Source organism: Bos indicus, chromosome 5, assembly GCF_029378745.1.
Source record: "Bos indicus isolate NIAB-ARS_2022 breed Sahiwal x Tharparkar chromosome 5, NIAB-ARS_B.indTharparkar_mat_pri_1.0, whole genome shotgun sequence".
In the NCBI taxonomy this organism is placed as follows: domain Eukaryota; kingdom Metazoa; phylum Chordata; class Mammalia; order Artiodactyla; family Bovidae; genus Bos; species Bos indicus.
Window position 1 is genome coordinate 49,759,578 of NC_091764.1, and position 22,537 is coordinate 49,782,114.

Genomic DNA, 22,537 nt, shown 5'->3' on the forward strand with positions numbered 1-22,537 from the left:
CTAGACCATTCAGGTATGACCTAAATCAAATCCCTTATGATTATACAGTGGAAGTGAAAAATAGATTTAAGGGCCTAGATCTGATAGATAGAGTGCCTGATGAACTATGGAATGAGGTTTGTGACACTGTACAGGAGATAGGGATCAAGACCATCCCCATGGAAAAGAAATGCAAAAAAGCAAAATGGCTGTCTGGGGAGACCTTACAAATAGCTGTGAAAAGAAGAGAAGCGAAAAGCAAAGGAGAAAAGGAAGATATAAACATCTGAATGCAGAGTTCCAAAGAATAGCAAGAAGAGATAAGAAAGCCTTCTTCAGCGATCAACGCAAAGAAATAGAGGAAAACAACAGAATGGGAAACACTAGGGATCTCTTCAAGAAAATCAGAGATACCAAAGGAATATTTCATGCAAAGACGGGCTCGATAAAGGACAGAAATGGTATGGACCTAACAGAAGCAGAAGATATTAAGAAGAGATGGCAAGAATACACAGAACTATACAAAAAAGATCTTCACGACCCAGATAATCACGATGGTATGATCACTGACCTAGAGCCAGACATCCTGGAATGTGAAGTCAAGTGGCCTTAGAAAGCATCACTATGAACAAAGCTAGTGGAGGTGATGGAATTCCAGTAGAGCTAATCCAATTCCTGAAAGATGATGCTGTCAAAGTGCTGCACTCAATATGCCAGCAAATTTGGAAAACTCAGCAATGGCCACAGGACTAGAAAAGGTCTGTTTTCATTCCAATCCCAAAAAAAGGCAATGCCAAAGAATGCTCAAACTACTGCACAACTGCACTCATCTCACACGCTAGTAAAGTAATGCTCAAAATTCTCCAAGCCAGGCTTTAGCAATATGTGAACCGTGAACTTCCTGATGTTCAAGCTGGTTTTAGAAAAGGCAGAGGAACCAGAGATCAAATTGCCAACATCTGCTGGATCATGGAAAAAGCAAGAGAGTTCCAGAAAAACATCTATTTCTGCCTTATTGACTCTGCCAAAGCCTTTGACTGTGTGGATCACAAGAAACTGTGGAAAATTCTGAAAGAGACGGGAATACCAGACCACCTGATCTGCCTCTTGAGAAATTTGTATGCAGGTCAGGAAGCAACAGTTAGAACTGGACATGGAACAACAGACTGGTTCCAAATAGGAAAAGGAGTTCATCAAGGCTGTATATTGTCACCCTGTTTACTTAACTTATATGCAGAGTACATCGTGAGAAACGCTGGACTGGAAGAAACACAAACTGGAATCAAGATTGCCGGGAGAAATATCAATCACCTCAGATATGCAGATGACAGCACCCTTATGGCAGAAAGTGAAGAGGAACTCAAAAGCCTCTTGATGAAAGTGAAAGTGGAGAGTGAAAAAGTTGGCTTAAAGCTCAACATTCAGAAAACGAAGATCATGGCATCCGGTCCCATCACTTCATGGGAAACAGATGGGGAAACAGTGGAAACAGTGTCAGACTTTATTTTTCTGGGCTCCAAAATCACTACAGATGGTGACTGCAGCCATGAATTAAAAGATGCTTACTCCTTGGAAGGAAAGTTATGACCAACCTAGATAGCATATTCAAAAGCAGAGACGTTACTTTGCCAACAAAGGTCCGTCTAGTCAAGGCTATGGTTTTTCCTGTGCTCATGTATGGATGTGAGAGATGGACTGTGAAGAAGGCTGAGCGCCGAAGAATTGATGCTTCTGAACTGTGGTGTTGGAGAAGACTCTTGAGAGTCCCTTGGACTGCAAGGAGATCCAACCAGTCCATTCTGAAGGAGATCAGCCCTGGGATTTTTTTGGAAGGAATGATGCTAAAGCTGAAACTCCAGTACTTTGGCCACCTCATGCAAAGAGTTGACTCATTGGAAAAGACTCTGATGCTGGGAGGGATTGGGGCCAAGAGGAGAAGGGGATGACAGAGGATGAGATGGCTGGACAGCATCACTGACTCAATGGCGGTGAGTCTGAGTGAACTCCAGGAGCTGGTGATGGACAGGGAGGCCTGGCGTGCTGCGATTCATGGGGTCGCAAAGAGTCAGACACGACTGAGTGACTGATCTGATCTGATCTGATCTGAAATATAAAACACGGAGAAGGCAATGGCAACCCACGCCAGTACTCTTGCCTGGAAAATCCCATGGATGGAGGAGCCTGGAAGGCTGCCTTCCATGGGGTCGCACAGAGTCGGACACGACTGAAGCGACTTAGTAGCAGCAAATATAAAACATGCCATATTTGCAGATAAGTGCCAAACATATACAGTAGGCTCTCCATATCTGTAGGTGTCATATCCACGGATATGAAGGGCTGACTAACTGTAATGGATTTGAGAATCTTTGGAGTTTGATATCCACAGGGGGTCCTGGAACCAATTTCTCATGGAAACAAAGGGCAACTGCATTCTTTCAAATAAATAAAGCATTAGAGATATTTCATAATTCCTATGCCTCCCCTCTCCCCCAATGCAAACCCTTCCCACCTCCCTAAAGATAACACAGTATCTGGAGTATCCAAACTTAACATTGACAGGTAAAGGTGAAGTTCAACTAAAACAGAGAAAATCTGAATTATTAAATTAAAATAAAAACATTAGATCACCTCCATGTCTATAGGAAAGACTTGAAATTTACTATCAAAGTGCTGAATTATTAAAGTTTTTAGACCTGTAGGATTCTATTAAATAAGTTGACAAAGATATATAAGTTACAGGAAGCTTGGGGCTGGTGCACTGGGATGACCCAGAGGGATGGTATGGGGAGGGAGGTGGGAGGGGGGTTCAGGATGGGGAACATGTGTACATCTGTGACAGATGCATGTTGATATATGGCAAAACCAATACAATATTGTAAAGTAAAAAATAATAATAATAATAATTAAAAATAAGGTGACAAAGAAATATAAGTTAATAGTCAGAAGTATCTGAAAATATTTTATTAAATTGTCATTATTAATTTATACTTTTCCCAAGGAGCAAGCTAAGATCATGGCACCTGGTCCCATCACTTCATGGCAGGTAGATGGGGAAACAATGGAAACACTGAGAGACTTTTTTTTGGCTCCAAATCACTGCAGATGGTGACTTAAGCCATGAAATTAAAAGACGTTTGCTCCTCGGAAGAAAAGCTATGACCAACTTAGACAGCATATTAAAAACCAGAGACATTACTTTGCCAACAAAAGTCCACCTAGTCAAAGCTATGGTGTTTCCAGTAGTCTTGTATGGATGTGAAAGTTGAACTATAAAGCTGAGCACAGAAGAATTGATGCTTTTGAACTGTGGTGTTGGAGAAGACTCTTGAGAATCCCTTGGGGTGCAAGGAGATCCAACCAGTCCCTCCTAAAGGAAATCAGTCCTGAATATTCATTGTAAGGACTGATGTTGAAGCTGAAACTCCAATACTTTGGCCACCTGATGCAAAGAACTGACTCACTGGAAAAGACCCTGATGCTGGGAAAGATTGAAAGCGGGAGAAGGGATGAGATGGTTGGATGGAATCACTGACTCGATGGACATGAGTCTGAGTGAACTCCGGGAGTTGGTGATGGACAGGAAAGCCTGGTGTGCTGCAGTCCATAGGGTCACAAAGAGTTGGATAAAACTGAGCGACTGAAGTGAAATGAAGAAGCAAGCATCTTAATTTCATGGCTGCAGTCACTGCCCACAGTGATTTTTGGAGCTTGCTCCTCAGAAGAAAAGCTATGACAAACCTACAGAGCATATTAAAAAGCAGAGACTTGATGGACTTTTGCTGACAAAAGTCCATCTAGTCAAAGCTATGGTTTTTCCAGGAGTCTTGTATAGATGTGAGAGTTGGACTACAAAGAAAGCTGAGCACTGAAGAATTGATGGTTTCGAACTGTGGCACTAGAGGAGACTCTTGAGAGTCCCTTGGACAGCAAGGAGATCAAACCAGTCAATCCTAAAGGAAATCAATCTGAATTTTCACTGGAAGGACTGAGGCTGAAGCTGAAGTTCCAATACTTTGGCTACCTGATGTGAAGAACTGACTCACTGGAAAGGACCCTGATGCTGGGAAAGATCGAGGGCAGGAGAAGGGGACGACAGAGGATGAGACCATTGTACGGCATCACTGACTCAATGGACATGAGTTTGAGCAAGCTTTGGGAGACAGTGAAGGACAGGGAAGCCTGGTGTGCTTCCCTGGCCATGGGGTGGCAAAGAGTCGGATATGACTGAGTGACTGAACAATTTGTGCTCTTAAGAAAGCATTTCATTGACCAAGAGTAAATTATTGCTCAGATGTTGCTGAGTACCAAATTAGTAGATTCCCCTGGAGAAGGAAATGGCAACCCACTCCAGTATTCTTGCCTGGAAAATTCCATCAACAGAGGAACTTGACAGGCTACAGACCATGGGGTTGCAAAGAGTTGGCCACGACTGAGCACATCAGCAATTTAATAAAGTCCAAATTCAAAAGGTTTTAGAATACCCATAGTCTGTTGCAAGGAAAAAAAAACTAAACTATATGAAGCAGGAATCAGAGATATACCACCGTAAGCTACTGATCAGTTTCAATATTACTATTGGTGGGTTAAACTTATGTTGTTATATATCTACTGAAGATGCAGCAACACCACCCATGATGTATTCCGTTGCAAAGTGCTTAACTTGAATCCATAAAGTCTATGGATGTGTGTTTGCTTTGTAGGAAATATAGGGGATACAGACATGGGCTAAATAACATCACAACAACTTATCACACAAATTGAGAGGCTGAAACTTTCTCTGAAACTACTATCTCCTCAACAACTGTCTCTTCAACAAGGGACTTGGCTGGATAAAAACAGACTGAAGGGACACATCACACAGATGCAATGTGTGATCCTAAACTGGATCTGGTCTTAACATACCAGCTGAGAAACATTTTTGGGAGTCACAAGTGAGAATACAGTCTGGTTATTAGATGAGGTAGAAATTTTCTGAAATGGAAGGGTGGAGATCAATGACTAGACAAAGTGAGTTATAAAGCTGTATGTAAAATGTGATTTCCTACTCTCTGTATGATCTAAAAATGTATGCGTGGACACAGAAAAAGTCTACATTTTAATAGTGACCATTTTGGGCAGTAAGTATGTAATCATTTTATTTTTGCTTATCGTATTTCCTAGATTTCTATAATAATGTACTGTTTCTATAATAATACAAAGACTAACTTTAAAATGTAAATTCTATGGAAAATTTATATGACTTTTTAAATATCAATTCATCATCATCTATCATAGAAAATGTATGAGACGGATACAGACTTGAGCAGAAGTCTAGAGAGACTGGAGGTTTGTATAAAAAAGGTGTCAACTTGAGTTCTTTGACTATGTATAATGCTTTGATCAAATCAAGATATTTAATATCTTCTGTGTCCTTTCACATACATTAAATACATTTAAAGTGCATTAAAAACATTGTCTTAACTTTTTCTCACTAGAGGTAATAACGGCCCTTCTAATAATTATTAGAGAGCTCAGTATAAAAGGCGTTTTGCTAAATAGGCTCATAAAGCATAAAAGATTCTAGTTGCCTTTGCATTATAATCAGTTTCTTTTCCACCATGAAAGGTCAAGGTTAATGATTTTTAGGATTACCACTATATATGCAAATTGGAGTCCTAGAAAACAAGCAGCCCTTTTAGAAAGTACAGAGCACACTCTGATAGCCTTAAAAGTGAGTCAACGAACAGGAATTACAATGTTCACCAAGAGTACTCAGTTTCTTTTGAATATGACAATATATTAATATCAATTTCATATCATCTTTTAAAATTCATAATTAAGTTGTATCACTTGAGAACTGTTCACATTTTAAATTTAAGGCTGATCCTTAAAAAAAATTCAGCTATTTGAAAATAGCTGGCATATTTAACTATTATTTATTTAAAACAGAATTATTCCAACCTAGAGGTTAAAGTCTGAGTTTGAAATCCAACAATAGCTGTGTAACGTTTGGGAAGTTACCCAGGGCAGCTAAGCCTCAGCCAGTTCTCTGAATCTATAAAACCGAGAAAATAGTATTTACCTCACAAAGTTATAATGATTAGAGGAGATTATGCTTAGAAACCTAGGTGCCTGTCACATAGGAAGAGGTCAATAAATGTCTACAAACACGATGGTGACTCATATAGACGTGACATGTTCTTACCGTACATCTCCATATGGATGCCCCATAGGTATCTCAACCTTACCATCCATAGATGTAGCAGAATTACTGCTCCTTTCCAGGGTCCCCATCTCAGCAAAGGGTATTGTCATTAACCTAGTTATTCAAGACCTGAGCTAGGAGTCATTTTTATCCTTTTTAAAAAACAAACAAACAAAACCCCCACCACTCTAATTTTCTCTTAGTTCTATTTTCAATACATTTTTAATCCAAACCTTCTCGCAGGTCTATCAGTATCATGCCAGTCCAAGCCAGCATCATCTGAAAAGCACAAAAGACTCTTGAATCAGCTTGCTTTTTTCACACTTGTCCTCCTCACCCACCTTAGCCTATTTTCCAGAAGGCAGAGTGAGTCTTTCAAATGTAAACCAGGTGATGTCACTTCCTTGCTTAAAACCCTTCAATGGCTTCACCTCAAACTTAGAACAAAATCTAACCTATGTTCCTTGCCCCAAGGCCCCTAAATGATTGGGCTTCTGCCTCCCGTCTCTCCCAGCACCTTTTCCTCACTCGCTCCACTCCAGCCATCCTGGTCTCCTTTGCTATTCCTCAAGCACCTTGAACTTGCCAAACACACCTCCAACTCTATACCTGGAGCCTTGCCAGTCTTTCTGTATGAGGGATTTCTTCCCTGTTGGCACTAAAGCTTGCAGCTCACTTTTCTGCTCAAACATCAGGCTTTTCTGACTACATCATCAAAAAAAGCACCCCCATGGCTCTATTTTATTTTTCTTCATGGCTGTTACTACAGTGTTACTGTTACTACTACAATGTACTATAATAAGTATTAATTTACATAGATATTAAATATAAATATTTAATATATGCCCATATTATACACATATCACATACAGATAATATATATGTGTACATTTTTTACGGCTTGTCTCCCCAGCTAAACACCACGGAGGTGAGGACACTGTTTTGTTTATTGCTGGATCCCCATTATCAAGAACAGTGCTTGGCACCTTGTAGGTATTAAAGAAGTACTTTTCAAGATCAGGGACTTCCCTGGTGGCTGAGATGGTAAAGAATCTGCCTGCAATGCAGAAGACCTGGGTTTTATCTCTGGGTAGGGAAAACCCGCTGGAGAAGGGAATGGGAACCCACTCCAGTATTCTTGCCTTGGAGAATCACACGGATAGAGGAGCCCGGCGGGCTACAGTCCATAGGGTCACAAAGAGTCAGACACAACTGAGGGACTGACACTTTCACACTTCCTTTCAAGATTAACTTATCCTCGTATTAAATTGGCTTGGGTTTAGCCAAATACTCCAATCACTAAAATAAGCCCTAAACAAAGCAAGCAAGCCGAGTTGTTACACAGAATTAGTTCTCTATATTCCATCTATTTTGCAGAATCCTTAGAGATCTAAGTTTGAAAATAGGGGTCAGAATTTTTTTTTTAATTTTTATTCAGGAAAACTAATAGCAGTCTAGCAGAAAAACATTATTTCATCAGAGGGCTAGAAGAAAAAAAAATTTTTTTTAAGCTTCTGTATTTAAAATATTTAAGTGCAACTAAGACCTGATGCAGTCAAGTAAGTAAATATTTAATAAATAACAGCTAAATATGTGGACTTACTACAAAAATAGTTGCCTTAACCTACTATGTCCAAACTATGACACCCTATAAGCCACAGAAAATAATTTTATATTATCATCACTGAATTCAATCACTGCAAAGCAGAATATGAGTAAAATTCCAGCAGATAACTCTGTACTTCTATCACTTTATCTGTTTTCCTTATGACACATCACTGTTTATCTTTTATTTGCAGATACTGGTGTTTTTGGACACAGGATTTTTGTCTATTTCATCTTTGCATCTCCTACAGTGTTAGCACAATGATTGGGCTCCTCAGTGGACAATTTCTGATTGAAAGGATGAATGATGCTGAGGGCGAGTTGGCAGTAAACATTATACAAATATAACAATCGTTAAATACTTGAAAAGTGAAAGTGTTGGTCACTCAGTTGTGTTTGCCTCTTTGTGACCCATTGTAGGCCTCTAGGTTCCTCTGTCCATGGAATTCTCCAGGCAAGAATCCTGGAGTGGGTAGCCATTCCTACTTGCAGATTTCTAAGTGAGCCCAATTAGTGTTTTTATATCATATTCTGTTAGATAATAAATGTGGTTTCTATGTATTCAATTTGCTTCACAGTATTTATCACCACTGTCATAAAGCAATCATTTGCATAGCCATTTGCTTCACACCTGGCTTTTCCACTTTAAATTCCAAGGAGTGAGAACTGTACATTTAGGGACTTTCCGGGTGATCCAGTGGCTAAGACTCTGAGCTCCCAACGCCGGGGGCCGGGGTTTGATCCCAGGTCCGGGAACTAGATTCCACATGCTGCAACTGAGAGTTCTGCATGCTGCAACTAAAAGACCCAGTGCAGCCAAATAAAGTAAAAAAAAAAAAAAAAAAAAAAAAAGAACTGTACATCTATAGCTTTTCAGAGCCTTAGCACCTCATAATAGTAGGGGCTCAATAAATATATTTTGAATCAATGAATGAAGTTAGGGCTGTGCTACTGAATCATTTGAAAATGCCTGGAGTCCCTTCCCAGCTAGTTTTCTGGATACTGACAGCTTCACAGAGCTCCCTGGTTTATTTTTCAGTGGTTTTAGTGTTTCACATGCATCTTAAAATTTGTAGTATCTTAGTGCATACAAGGAGATCAAACCAGTCAATCCTAAAGGAAATCAACTCTGAATATTCATTGGAAGGCATGATGCTAAAGCTCCAATACTTTGGCAACCTGATGTGAAGAGCCAACTCACTGGAAAAGACCCTGATGCTGGGAAAGATTGAAGGCAGGTGGAGGAGGAGATGAAAGAAGATGAGATGGTTGGATAGCATCATCACTGACTCAATGGACATGAGTTTGAACGAACTCTGGGAGATGATAAAGGACAGGGAAACCTGGTGTGCTGCAATACATGGGGTCACAAAGAGTTGGACACAACTTAGCGACCGAACAACTATAACAAATCCTATGTAGTATAATTTGCAGCATTTCCCCCCTGAGAATTACATAAAATAACATTGTTTTAAAAAATGATGGTATTTTAGAATCAAGGAAATAGGGTTATTGCTAACTCCACCTTGATGTGAAAAATATAAAAACTTCAAGTACTTACATCAATTAAATCTGAAAGATCATGAATATAATACTTGAAAACTGAGGCATTGGTTGCTTCAAGGGTTAGGAGATATTCATTCCGTGCCTTAATCGATTTAAGCTTGTTTTCCGAATATTTTGCTTGTCTCTGGAAATGAAGAAGATCCAGGAATTGGAAAAAACAATAGTCATTTTAAAACCAGACAGGGAAACATACATAAATTTCTATTCATCTAAACAATTTATTCTACATATACAAACGACCTTCCAAGTCCTTTGAGAAAAGTACAATTTGAATCTGATTTAAATAAATGAAAATTGCCCAGAGACGGAGAATAGCAACAATGTATTTGGGTGTCAGGCCCACTTGCAATGAAATCTGTTTTGTTAATATTCAAAATTCTCTACATTGTGTACTAGATACTTGGCATTTACCACTAAACAATGTCCAGCTGTTATTACATGATTTTTATGTTACTTAAACATTTTTCATCCCCATGGGAGGAAACGCATGTCATTTCACAGTAATTTACAACGTGTGTCCATCAGCTGTTATTCCACTGTTCTAGGTCTGTCACCTCCAGGGAGGGCAGAAGGGCTCTGCAGTCTAGTTTTACTTACTTTTTCCTTCATTTTTTCAATTTTTTTCACCGAGCTTCGCCGCTGATGTCTCTCTTCCAGTCTAATGTGGAAGACTGGATCACCAGACCTGCCAATTTGCTTCTCTTCTTGTTTCTCAGCCTCCTTCAGTTTGCTCTCTGCGCTGATGCTCTCGGCGTGATACATATGGTATGTTTTCATCACCTGTGAAAATGTGACCCAAATTGTTAAAAGATGTTTTTCTGAAATTAGGGAATGGAAACCAGTATATGACGTGTATGTTAAAGATATCACCTTCCAACTGGCAGAGGGAAAGCCAGATTGTTAGTAAAATAGATAACAGATATACTATTCCTTTTACATAAAGCAAACAGAAATATGCAAATTCACCTGCCAGGAAGAGGCATTTAGGAACAGACTGTGATGAAAAAATGATTGACAGGGTCTTGTGTGTGCTTTCAGTGTACTTAAAAAGTTCCCTCAAGCTTAAAAGTGTTTCTCTAAAATCTCCTTGGAATTATTGATTTGCAGAATAAACCATCATGGGTAAATTTTAGCTAAACTTCGGAATTACAAAAAACTCCAAATAAGTATAGCCCTTACTAAAAGGACTATATTGCTTAAAATCTACTTGTCAAAATATAAAACGTAAATGTAAGGTTCGTATATGGTTTTAGGGAAAAAAACTTTTCATGAGCACAAAGTAATATTTTATGTTCAATGTAGAAAACATGACAAAAAAAAGAAAGTAAAATAAAAAGTAAAAAATAAAAAAGCATATGATTTTGGTATACAGCTATCCAGCCTTTTTTCTATAAAAATACACACACACACACAGACACACACACAGACACACACTCTTCTTCATTTTAAAATGACATATATCACTTCTTCTTCAAAAAAACCTGGATCATACTGTATTTATAATTTTTAGTCTCTTATATCCTTTTCCACTTAAAAATATCAACATTTTTCTATGCCACAAAATATTCCTCTAAAAGAGCTGTATAATATTTCCTTATACCAATTCTCTATTATTGAACATTTTAGAATATTTCACTTCTTGCCTTTAATAAATAAAATTGTGTTGAAAACCCTTCATATATAGTGTATCTTATTTCTTCTCTTAGAAATGGTACATGTAATTTGCATTTTAATAGATTTAGGAATATACAGGAGATGAAATTTTATAATGTATTCTTCCCATGTATATTATATATAATTAACCCTAATTTAAATTCTTTTAATTAAAAAAAATTTAAAGGTATGGTGATTCCAATGCAACTAATGTCTCAAAGAATATCTGGAAATTCAGCAACCAAGTAATCAGTGCAAGCACATTCTCAAAAATGATGTCAAATTCTCCTCCACATAAAACAGACTTTATTTCATCTGTAAATAACTGTAAGTTATCCAGAGCTAACTTTATAACTAAGGTATAATTGTGTTCAAGAAATTGATGTAATGTTTTAAAGTAAGGAACTTGATTTTTCTCATTTCAAAATATGAGCTTTAAAATAGTTTGAGGGCTGGAAGCATCACCAGAATAAATATATTTATTTAGGTGGAACCCAATTGCTTTTTTTTTGTAGGTTACATGTAAAAGGTAGAAAATCAGCACTTAGGGTTCAACTTAATGCACATCCTCCAGATGACTATTTGAAGAGTAAAATTTGGGGTTAATGAGGAGCCTTTCCTTGTTCTCATAAAATCTGATAAAATCTCATAAAATCATAAGCTAGCAAATTACGTCAAAGGCACTGCTGGACAAGAACAAAGTGTGGATTAAATCACAGAGTCAGGGCAACTTCTCTTAGCTGGGTGTAACTACAAAGTTGTCTGTTTTTAGTTAATTATCAAATCTGTCCGTAGAGGGGGAGTTTGGTTGGCTACTCCAGTTTGAAAGAAAAATAAGATAGCATTAGGAAGCAGCTGGGGAATGAAAAGGGAGTCACCCTGCAGCTGGGCAAACAGCAAGGTCAATGAATCTATTACAAACCTTGCATTTCTAGGCTTGGCTCTGTTTATATTCCCCGCCTGAAGCAAACCCACATGCCATTTGGGTCTTGGTTCCAGTTACATCTTTAAATGAGAGGGTGAAAAAAACCCATCTCACACACACACCCCCCACTCCCCTCCCCCCCATATGCAGTTGCTCAGCTGTCTTCTTGCTACTAGACAGAAAGGAAGAAATGAGAACACATAACTACCATCAAAGATGGATGAAAAGGCATCTCAGACAGACCAGGGTAACTGAGAAATCTTGATTTTAAATACTTTCTGAGGAAGAGACCTGAACTCCAGACTCTTGCAGAGGCTACTGTAAGCAGGTAATTGGCACTAACTAAACTTTAGGGCTTCCCTGATAGCTCAGTTGGTAAAGAATCTGCCTGCAATGCAGGAGACCTCGGTTTGATTCCTGGGTCGGGAAGATCCCATGGAGAAGGGATAGGCTACCTACTCCAGTATTCCTGGGCTTCCCTTGTGGTTCAGCTGGTAAAGAATCCACCTACAATGTGGGAGACCTGGGTCTGACCCCTGGGTTAGGGAGGGAACAGTTACCCACCCCAGTATTCTGGCCTGGAGAATTCCACGGATTGTATAGTACATGGGGTTCACAAAGGGTTGGACATGACTGAGCGACTTTCACTTTCACGCTTTATGAACTAAGGAACCCAAGCAGCCAGCTAGCATGGCGTTTGCTTAACTAGCCTGTGTTAGAAGGAAAATGTTTGAGTCTGACAACACGACTAGCAAGCAGAGGGTGTAAATATCATAATGTGGTTCAGCACAATAGCTGAGGATTCTCCACCCAGTTCAATGGTAATTTCCAGAAAGGTAATCTCTTTGTTCCATTTTCCCAATTTGACTTAGGGTTTCCACTGTTCTCAAAAATGTCAACAGTTACAATGAATGAATTTTAAACGTTGGAGAGAAAAACACTAAAAGCTTCTAGAGAACTCTAATTGCAGATAATGAATGCCAGTAAAAACTTCATTATTTAAAATGTAAGCTGTTGACAAAAGTTAAATGTGGTTTGTATTTAAAATAAAAGAAAAGACAGTTCTCTCTTTTTCAGAGAAGTAAAAGAAAATGTTTGAATATATGCTGCAAAGAAAATAGCAGCTTCTCCATCAGCTTAATGCAAACACAAGCCTTTGCATATCAAATAACAGGACGGGCATATATTCATTTAAATGTACTCCAATAGCATATTTTCCCAATTGAATACTTTTCTACCAAAACCTCATGCATAATTCTCCATTGAAAATACTCAATTTATCTTCCCTGCAAGAAGAATATAGTCAAGTAGAAAGTGACCACATCATACATTTCTTTGTGAGACTGTGAAATCCTGCACAAAAATTTTGGACAGAAACTTAGTATTTTTTTTCCTTACTGACAGACCTATACAATGGACCTGACATTGCTCTTGTACTTTAAATCAAAATAATTAAAATATCTGAAGTAAATTTCAATATTCAGTGTAAAGAAATCATGATATATCTGAAAACTATCCATGCATTGGAGATGAATGGATTACGGGTATAATTTCTACTTTTTGACTTCCGGCTCAGAAGATAGAAGACATGGTCCCCAGAATGGATCTACCAGGTGTGAGGTGTGGACAGTTATTTAACACTTCTGCTTACCTTACGAGGTTGTTGCGAATACCCAGTTGTATGTGGCCCCTGTGTGTGGGTACAGTTGAAACCATACTGAGTATTTACTACATATGTATGTATATATTTATGTATACAGTCTATACCACTAATACATACGTGTACATATATATAATATATATTTAGCTAAACAAGCATTATATAATGCCTACTACATGCCAGACATTGTTCTAAGCATTTTCCAAATAATAGCTTCTTTAATCTTTTTGATGACATCACTGACTCAATGGACATGAATCTGAGCAAACTTGGGATATCGTGAGGACAGGGAAGCCTGGGTTGCTGCAGTCCATGGGGTGGCAGAGAGTCGGACATGACTTAGCAACTAAGCAACAATCCTTCTAAAAATGCTTATTAGGTACATACCTTTATTCACCTCATATTACAAATGAGAAAAGTGAGGCACAGAGAGGTTAAGTAATTTCCTCAAGGTCACACAGCTGGTAATTGGCAGAGCAACGGTTGGTACCCTAGCAGTCTGGCTCCAGATTCAGTGTTCTGGACTACTGTGCCACAATCTTTGGAAATTCGAAAGCACTGTACCAACAGAAAGCCTCTTTATCTGGGGGATATAGTTACTCTTGGTCATATTCAGAAATGGAGGAAAAAAAGGAATGAAAGATAAGTATTTATTCATCCCACTTTTGTAATGAAGACTTGGTTTCCAGGGTTCAGTTCAGTCGCTCAGTCATGTCTGACTCTTTGCGACCCCATGAACCGCAGCACGCCAGGCCTCCCTGTCCATCACCAACTTCTGGAGTCCATCCAAACCCATGTCCATCAAGTTGGTGATGCCATCCAACCATCTCATCCTCTGTCGTCCCCTTCTCCCGCCCCCAATCCCCCCCAGCATCAGGGTCTTTTCCAATGAGTCAGCTTTTTGCATCAGGTGGCCAGAGTATTGGAGTTTCAGCTTCAACATCAGTCCTTCCAATGAACACCCAGGACTGATCTCCTTTAGGATGGACTGGTTGGATCTCCTTGCAGTCCAAGGGACTCTCAAGAGTCTTCTCCAACACCACACTTCAAAAGCACAATTATTCTGTGCTCAGCTTTCTTTATAGTCCAACTCTCACATCCATACATGACCACTGGAAAAACCATAGCCTTGACTAGATGGACCTTTGCTGGCAAAGTAATGTCTCTGCTTTTTAATATGCTGTCTAGGTTGGTCATAACTTTCCTTCCAAGGAGTAAGTGTCTTTTAATTTCATGGCTGCAATCACCATCTGCAGTAATTTTGGAGCCCAGAAAAATAAAGTCAGCCACTGTTTCCACTGTTTCCCCATCTATTTGCCATGAAGTCATGGGACCGGATGCCATGATCTTAGTTAGTGGATGGATAATTGAGTTGAAGAATAAGACTAGAGAAGTTAGCATGAACCAGATGAGAAGAGCCTTGATATCCCAACTACTTAAGCAGTATAGAATTTATTCTGTAGGTGCTGGTGAATCTACAGAAATGTAAACAGCATGGTCAAAGCAGTACCTTAGCAGTAATTCAGGGAAGACAGGCAGGATCATTTAGAGTGTGAAGTGACTTCACTTAGCATGAAGACAAGGGAGTGGAAAGGAGGAAAGAGAATTCAGAATGGCAGCTACAGGGCTTTTTCTCTGTTCTCACTCTCTGATCTTTGCTTAAACTTGACTTGATGCCCTGCACCATGGAGTTCAAATGCTCTTACGCTGTAGCTCTAACTCCAGCCCAAGCAGCACCCTTGGGCTGGTGTTGGAACACAAGTGATCTGAGTCGATCACTTAACTTCTGCCTCAGAACACTTCGCTGCCTCAGTGGCCCTTCCGCCAGACAACCCAACCTTACTGCCTGGAATTCCCTTCCCCAGCATCCCTTCCTGGTACCATTTTGACTCATTCTCCAAGTCAAGGTCAAAGATCAACCTACTGCTAAGTGTTCCCTGGTTTCCCAGTCAGAGTGATCTTGTTCTTCTGACCTCCGAGACCTACTTCCTGACACCACCTGAGAATCTGCCATGTGTTACAGATGTGTGTGTACCATTCAGTATCATGGACTGTCCTGTAAATTCAGTGAACCCACTAACAGGATCTTGCATGCTAAGTCACTTTAGTCGTGTTTGACTCTTTTCAACCTTATGTACCGTAGCCCGCCAGGCTCCTCCATCCATGGGATTCTCCAGGCAAGAATACTGGAGTGGGCTGCCATTCCCTTCCAGGGGATTTTCCTGACCCAGGGATAGAATCTGCATCTCTTAGTCTCCTGCACTGGCAGGTGGGTTCTTTACCACTAGCACCACCTAGGAAGCCCCAGGTATCTTAGGCACCTCCAGGTTCTTAATACTACTTTACATACAGGAGGAATAAAATACGGATCTGGTGAGAAACAAATGAAGGACAGGAATCCTTTTATATTCAGCTGTCTATTCACTTAACAAAAATTATGTGACTGGCATTGTTCCTCTCCATCCCTGGTATCCAAAACAGTACCACCAGTAAATACCCAGGGCTGGCCTGATGGGATGGCAAGTAGTTCTAACTCATTTGTGAAATACACTTAGCATTAGAATTTACAGCATTTCAAAAAAAAAAAGAAAGAAAAGATGTTGCGGTTGGGGTTGGGGGGTGCTGGTGAAAAGCAGTATGTTAGTGACAGTATTTCCCAATTCCATCCATACGTGTGCAGGCTGTCACTCTCGTGTCCAACTCTTTGCCACCTCATGGACTGTAGCTGCAAGGCTCCTCTGTTAATGTGATTGTTCAGGCAAGAATATTGGAGTGGGTTGCCATTTCCTACTCCAGGGGATCTTCCTGACCCAGGGATTAAACTCGCGTCTCTTACATCTCCTGCATTGGCAAGCGGGTTCTTTACCATTAGTGCTACCTGGGAAGCCCAATTCCATACGCTGTCTATTGTTCTACTAAATCTATCAATCACAGAAAGCTCTTCATAAAAACGACACTCTTTAAATATCAACAACCAAAGGTAAAGATCCCTTTTCTATCAATATAATCAATACATGACTGGGCTCTAACTGTAACTGAGTTTCTACCAGTGCCAGGTTAACAAAACCATCAGTGTAGGACCATCACTTTGGAAGTCCATTCTCAGGAAGATCTCAGGTTCACGGGGAAGGCAGGGCTTCTGGTCAACCCTAGGCTGCGCTGCAGGCCTGGCTCCTCCAGGGTCTCACAGAACCCCAGTTCCTCTGTCTAGGCTGAGGGCTCTGCTGAGCCAAGCTGTGTCTCTGGAGCTTAGTTTAGACAGAGGTGGTGGGCACAAACTACCTTTAGGAGAGCATCCTAACACTGCAGGCTGGGATCTTTACACCTACAACCTTATGCTTTCCTGCCCTGTAGCCAATTGTGGAGATAAACATAGAGCCAGGCAGACCTGGATCTGAGTTCTTGTGCTACTGGTTATCAGCTGGGCAAGTTTGTTAATTTTCTTGAGCTCCAGTTTCTCCAAGGCAAAATGGAGATTAAGTGATACAACGCATGGGAAGCACGTAACAGGGTGCGCAGTTCTTTCTTGACAGTTTCTAAGGTATGGTATAGAAGCAGCACGCAGCCTCTGAGATCAGACTAATTGGCTTCAGATCCTGGCTCTAAGCAGAGAGCTGCAGGTCACTGCCCCTCACAAAGACAAAGCAGCTAGAGAACTAAGAACAACAAAAGCAGACCGGATGGAGGCGTCTCCTGCTGTTTCATATCGCAACTTGGCCTAGCCAAAACCTCTTAAAAACTCATGTACCAGTGATGAGTACCCCAGAGTTGATGGCACAGGTCCTTGCATGTTCATAACACATACCACCTGAAATCACACTTAGAAAGGCTTCTAGCCTCTTTGCAATGTCCCCTCATCATGTTGTTGCCGTTGTTAGTCTCTCAGTCATGTTGGGCTCTTTGCCACCCCATGGACTGCAGCATGCCAGGCCTCTCTGTCCCTTACCATCTCCCAGAGTTTGCTCAAACTCAAGTCCATTAAGTCGGTGATACTATCCAACTATCTCATCCTCTGTCATCCCCTTCTCCTCCTGCCTCAATCTTTCCCAGCATCAGGGTCTTTTCCAATAAGGTGGCTCTTTGCATCAGGTAGCCAAAGTATTGAAGCTTCAGCTTCAGCATCAGTCCAGTGAATATTCAGGGTTGATTTCCTTTATGATTGACTGGTTTGATCTCCTTGCTTTCCAAGGGACTCTCAAGAGCCTCCAGCACCACAGTTCGAAGGCATCAATTCTTCGGCACTCAGCCTTTTCTATTGTCCAGCTTTCACATCCATACATGCCTACTAGAAAAACCACAGCTTTGATTATAGCTTTGATTGTGACCTTTGTAGGCAAAGCAATGTCTTTGCTTTTTAACACGCTCCCTAAGTTTGTCATTGCTTTTCTTCCAGGGAGCAAGAGTCTTTCAATTTCATCATGAGGACCCCCTTTTTTTTGTAAGCTGATAGTTACTGTAAAATTAAGGGTAATTTACTGGGAAATTACCCAGGTTTCAGAGAGCAGTGTATACTGATCTGTGTTTATTCATCCACCAAACAGCTACTGAGTATCCATAAACCAGGCATTGTCCAAGAGATGAAAGACATAATGCCTAACCAGTAAAGACACAAAGACAGGCCTACTCTGACTGAAGACAGATAGGAGGTAGGGAGGGAGGAGGTGGTGGACTTCCAGGTAGGCTGAGTGGGAGTCAAGTGGAGAAGGAATTCTAGGCTTCTTTTTAATCAGCTTATATTTAAGTCCAGGAGCTCAACTGGAGAAAAAGGTGGGGTGGCAGGGGCGTATATTTATATAAAGAATGGAAAGACAGGAGAAGCCCACCCAAAATGAATGTTAGTCAATGCCTAAAATGGGTCTCAGTTCCCATCCCAATGCCCTATCTCCCACTTAAGTCCTGTGAGTGACACTTAATAATATTTTTTATTCTCATTTGTGGCATCAGGGATGGAAAGGCTGCTGATCCTGAAGGTAATGAGTTGTCAGTAGGACTGTTATGATGATGAACTTTTCCACCTTCTCTCCCCAGGCTGGTACAGCTGTCTATAAGTCAATGAAAGCAGAATTTACAAAACATAATTATATTTGAAAAGTAACATTTACAGGAGAACTCACTTTGAGAGCTAGTATACTGGTGGTTAAGGGCTTACATTCACCGAACAAGCCTCTTGGGCTCAATTGCCTTACTCTGTGATTTTGAGCAAGTAACTTAACCTTTCAGTGCCACCATTTCTTTACTGTGTTAATAAGCATAACATTATCACTGCATGCACAGGGTAGCTGGAAAGATAAGATATGTCAAGATATAAAGAGCACAGAAAGAAAAGCTTGACATATAATAAATGCATGGTGTCAGCCATCGATGTTTGAAAAAGAATTACCATAAAATATTTCATTGTAATAAATAGGTAATGATTTCTCCATGACTGAAAAGATTTTCACTTCCAACTAGTAAAGAGAAGGAAACAAGTGATAATTCCATTTATGTATACAGTAAGAATTTAAGCAAAGTGCTTTAGAAATGAGCAAATAGCTCAAGATGAACAATTAAATAGCATGCGGTCCTGTCTTTATAGGTAGTTTATCAAAGAAAATGAGAAGTATGTTGTGGATCCACTGAAATGAAATCAGTGTAACAGTCTAAATTTATCATCAAATTATATTTATAATCCAAACAAATGCTTTGGACAGAAGGCATTGTCTGGGACTCTGGACCCTACTGTGTGGGGACTGCCAACCAACCAAATGCCAGGGCAACAGAGATACAAGAATAAACAAAACAAATGGAAAAATAGAGAACATATATGCAAAGGGAGGAAGTAAGGTATAGAGTAGTAAGGGAGATACAAGAATAAACAAAACAAATGGGAAAATAGAGAACATACATACAAAGGGAGGAAGTAAGGTATAAAGTCACATATAAGGTATAAATTCTGTTCTATTCAGCATGGTGTACAAGATTTTGTTTCAAGAGTGGAATGTTAATGGAAAGAGCTTAGGTCTATAAAATAGACCTGGATTTTGGTCCTAGCTTTAGCTGCAAAATACTTTTGCAACCTCAATCTTTCTGACCCTCAGTATGACCTTCAGCTAGTAGAGAGGACAATATGAGGCCTCCGGACAGGATCAAAATTAAGGGGCCAATCAAATTAAACTATGACCCTCAAATACTTTGAAAAGTGTGAAATGAGAGAAGTACAAACTAAAGGCTTATCACAGAAAGAAAACTGATTGTTGAACTAGAAGGCTTTTTTCTGTGAGAATTTGAATATATCCCCTGAAAAGGAGACTATTTGACAATGCTCAGAGGAAGTAACATGGGATGGCATCTAATCAGATCAGATCAGGTCAGATCAGTCGCTCAGTCATGTCTGACTCTTTGCGACCCCATGAATTGCAGCACGCCAGGCCTCCCTGTCCATCACCAACTCCCGGAGTTCACTGAGACGTCCATCGGGTCAGTGATGCCATCCAGTCATCTCACCCGCTGTCATCCCCTTCTCCTCTTGCCCCCAATCCCTCCTGGCATCAGAGTCTTTTCCAATGAGTCAACTCTTCGCATGAGGTGGCCAAAGTACTGGAGTTGCAGCTTTAGCATCATTCCTTCCAAAGAAATCCCAGGGCTGATCTCCTTCAGAATGGACTGGTTGGATCTCCTTGCAGTCCAAGGGACTCTCAAGAGTCTTCTCCAACCCACAGTTCAAAAGCATCAATTCTTCGGCAGTCAGCCTTCTTCACAGTCCAACTCTCACATCCATACATGACCACAGGAAAAACCATAGCCTTGACTAGATGGAACTTTGTTGGCAAAGTAATGTCTCTGCTTTTGAATATGCTATCTAGTTTGGTCATAACTTTCCTTCCAAGGAGTAAGCGTCTTTTAATTTCATGGCTGCAGTCACCATCTGCAGTGATTTTAGAGCCCAGAAAAATAAAGTCTGACAGTGTTTCCACTGTTTCCCCATCTATTTGCCATGAAGTGATGGGACCGGATGCCATGATCTCGTTTTCTGAATGTTGAGCTTTAAGCCCACTTATTCACTCTTACTTTCACTTTCATCAAGAGGCTTTTGAGTTCCTCTTCACTTTCTGCCATAAGGGTGGTGTCATCTGCATATCTGAGGTGATTGATATTTCTCCCGGCAATCTTGATTCCAGTTTGTGTTTCTTCCAGTCCAGCGTTTCTCATGATATACTCTGCATATAAGTTAAATAAACAGGGTGACAATATACAGTCTTGACGAACTCCTTTTCCTATTTGGAACCAGTCTGTTGCATCTAATAGTCTATAAAAAAAAGAGGATTCAGACTGTTATTCATGTTTTACTTTCCGTTGAAGATTTACTGTTCCCTTTCCATCTTCTACAAGAGCCTTCCAAGAGCCAGTGTTAGTGGAGGAAACTTCATATGCTACATATCCAAGGGTGTGTACCCTTGGTCTGATGTGTCCTGACTGTGACCTTGCAGCAAGGCTCCTTCTAACCCTGCTGGCCCACAGCATTCTCACCTATAAATCATGTCCTTGGATCGCTCAGGCCTTTTCCAGCTCTAAAATTCTATGAGTTCATGATTTCATTTATTTATCTTACAACAACTAAACAACACCATTAGAATTTATTATTTGGGGAAATACATATATCTCAAATATACTTCTCAATTGCTAAAGAGGTTGCCATAGGTAGATGGAAAATAAATTTTAATCAAAAGGAGAAACTAGTATAACAACAAATTATACTAATTATCTCTTGCTTCTGTTGACTGAGGCAGCAAAATAGTGCACCATGATAAGCCAAGGATGTAAGATTCCTCCTAGAATTCTCCATGGGCTCTGAGGTCATAACTCATCTGCTTTGCTGCACAGAAAATGTCTAGAAATGAACAATGCCTGTATAGTCTAATGTACTATTGTACTGATGAATCTTAAACCGGGGTATCCATTACTCTAGTAACTTTAATTAGCTCTCAAACTGATTAGTGATCAATCATCAAGTGCTCATTAAGGAGAAATAATTTCTGAATTATCTGGTAGGTACAGGGTTGATACACAGATTTGCTATGTGCTTTTATCTTTGACTGTTATAATTTAGTTAAAGCAGGGTGTTAGTCTTCTTTTTCAAAGTGCTAAATTTAACAATATTTTTTACATGGCAATATAAATTACAATTAGTTTCACCAGATTTTGTTACTTTAATAAAAATATTTATGAAAAAGACTCACTTATCCTAAAGAGGATAGACTGTTTTCTGCCTTCTTAGCAAGAATATGTTTCTGTTTGTAAGAAGAGCAACCTATATTTATTAATCTTAACCTGGGCTATTTCTGTTTCCAGGAGTCACTAGAGGCAGCTTCTAATTCAAGTCTTTGAGTCATAAGCAGGGGTTATTAGTTTTGTATAGCTCAAATGAGCCCTTGAAGAACACTCACATTCAGCAAAAATTTCTTGAGTCCCATACGATGTACCACAAACAGGCACTGTTCTATTTGATTTCTTCACATTCTATTATTAGAAATCCAATCATATTTTATTCTCTATTGATTTATACTAGGTTCAAAAGGATAATTCTTCATGAGAGCAATGAACAATTTGGTATAAGATCTGCCCACTTCACAATGATCAGAGATTGTTAACATAAAATAAATGTGATTTTATCTAGGAACCTCTAATTTTGCAGTATATTTTCCTGTCTCATCTTTCAAGCACTTCATTTGTAGTAGGGTAAAGACAGAGTGGTAAGGACAGAGCTGAAGAAAGTCCAGATTAATACTCTTTTTATTCTGACATCAATGATTTGCTAATATTTGGGTAATATTTAAGTGGATGGAGTTCACTGCATAGGCAATGTGGTTTCATGTATCTGTGCTTTTCCTTATATGTAAATTGCTTTTTGTTTGTTTTTTGTTGGGGATGTTCTTCATTTTTTGACTACACTGCATGGCATGGGGGGATCTTAGTTCCCTGACTAGGG

General features: G+C 39.8%; 1 protein-coding gene across 3 annotated transcripts in view; it reads right to left on the reverse strand.

The window, feature by feature from the left end:
* SRGAP1 (SLIT-ROBO Rho GTPase activating protein 1) overlaps positions 1 to 22,537 on the reverse strand; it is a 312,480-nt gene that overhangs the window by 86,746 nt on the left and 203,197 nt on the right. For all 3 annotated transcript variants that reach the window (XM_019960891.2, XM_019960890.2, XM_070789362.1), the window contains exons 5-6: positions 9,932 to 10,114; positions 9,330 to 9,458 (exon numbers count right to left, since the gene is read on the reverse strand). In XM_019960891.2, coding sequence (XP_019816450.2) covers positions 9,330 to 9,458; positions 9,932 to 10,114 — 312 coding nt within the window. The remainder of the gene's footprint in view (positions 1 to 9,329; positions 9,459 to 9,931; positions 10,115 to 22,537) is intronic.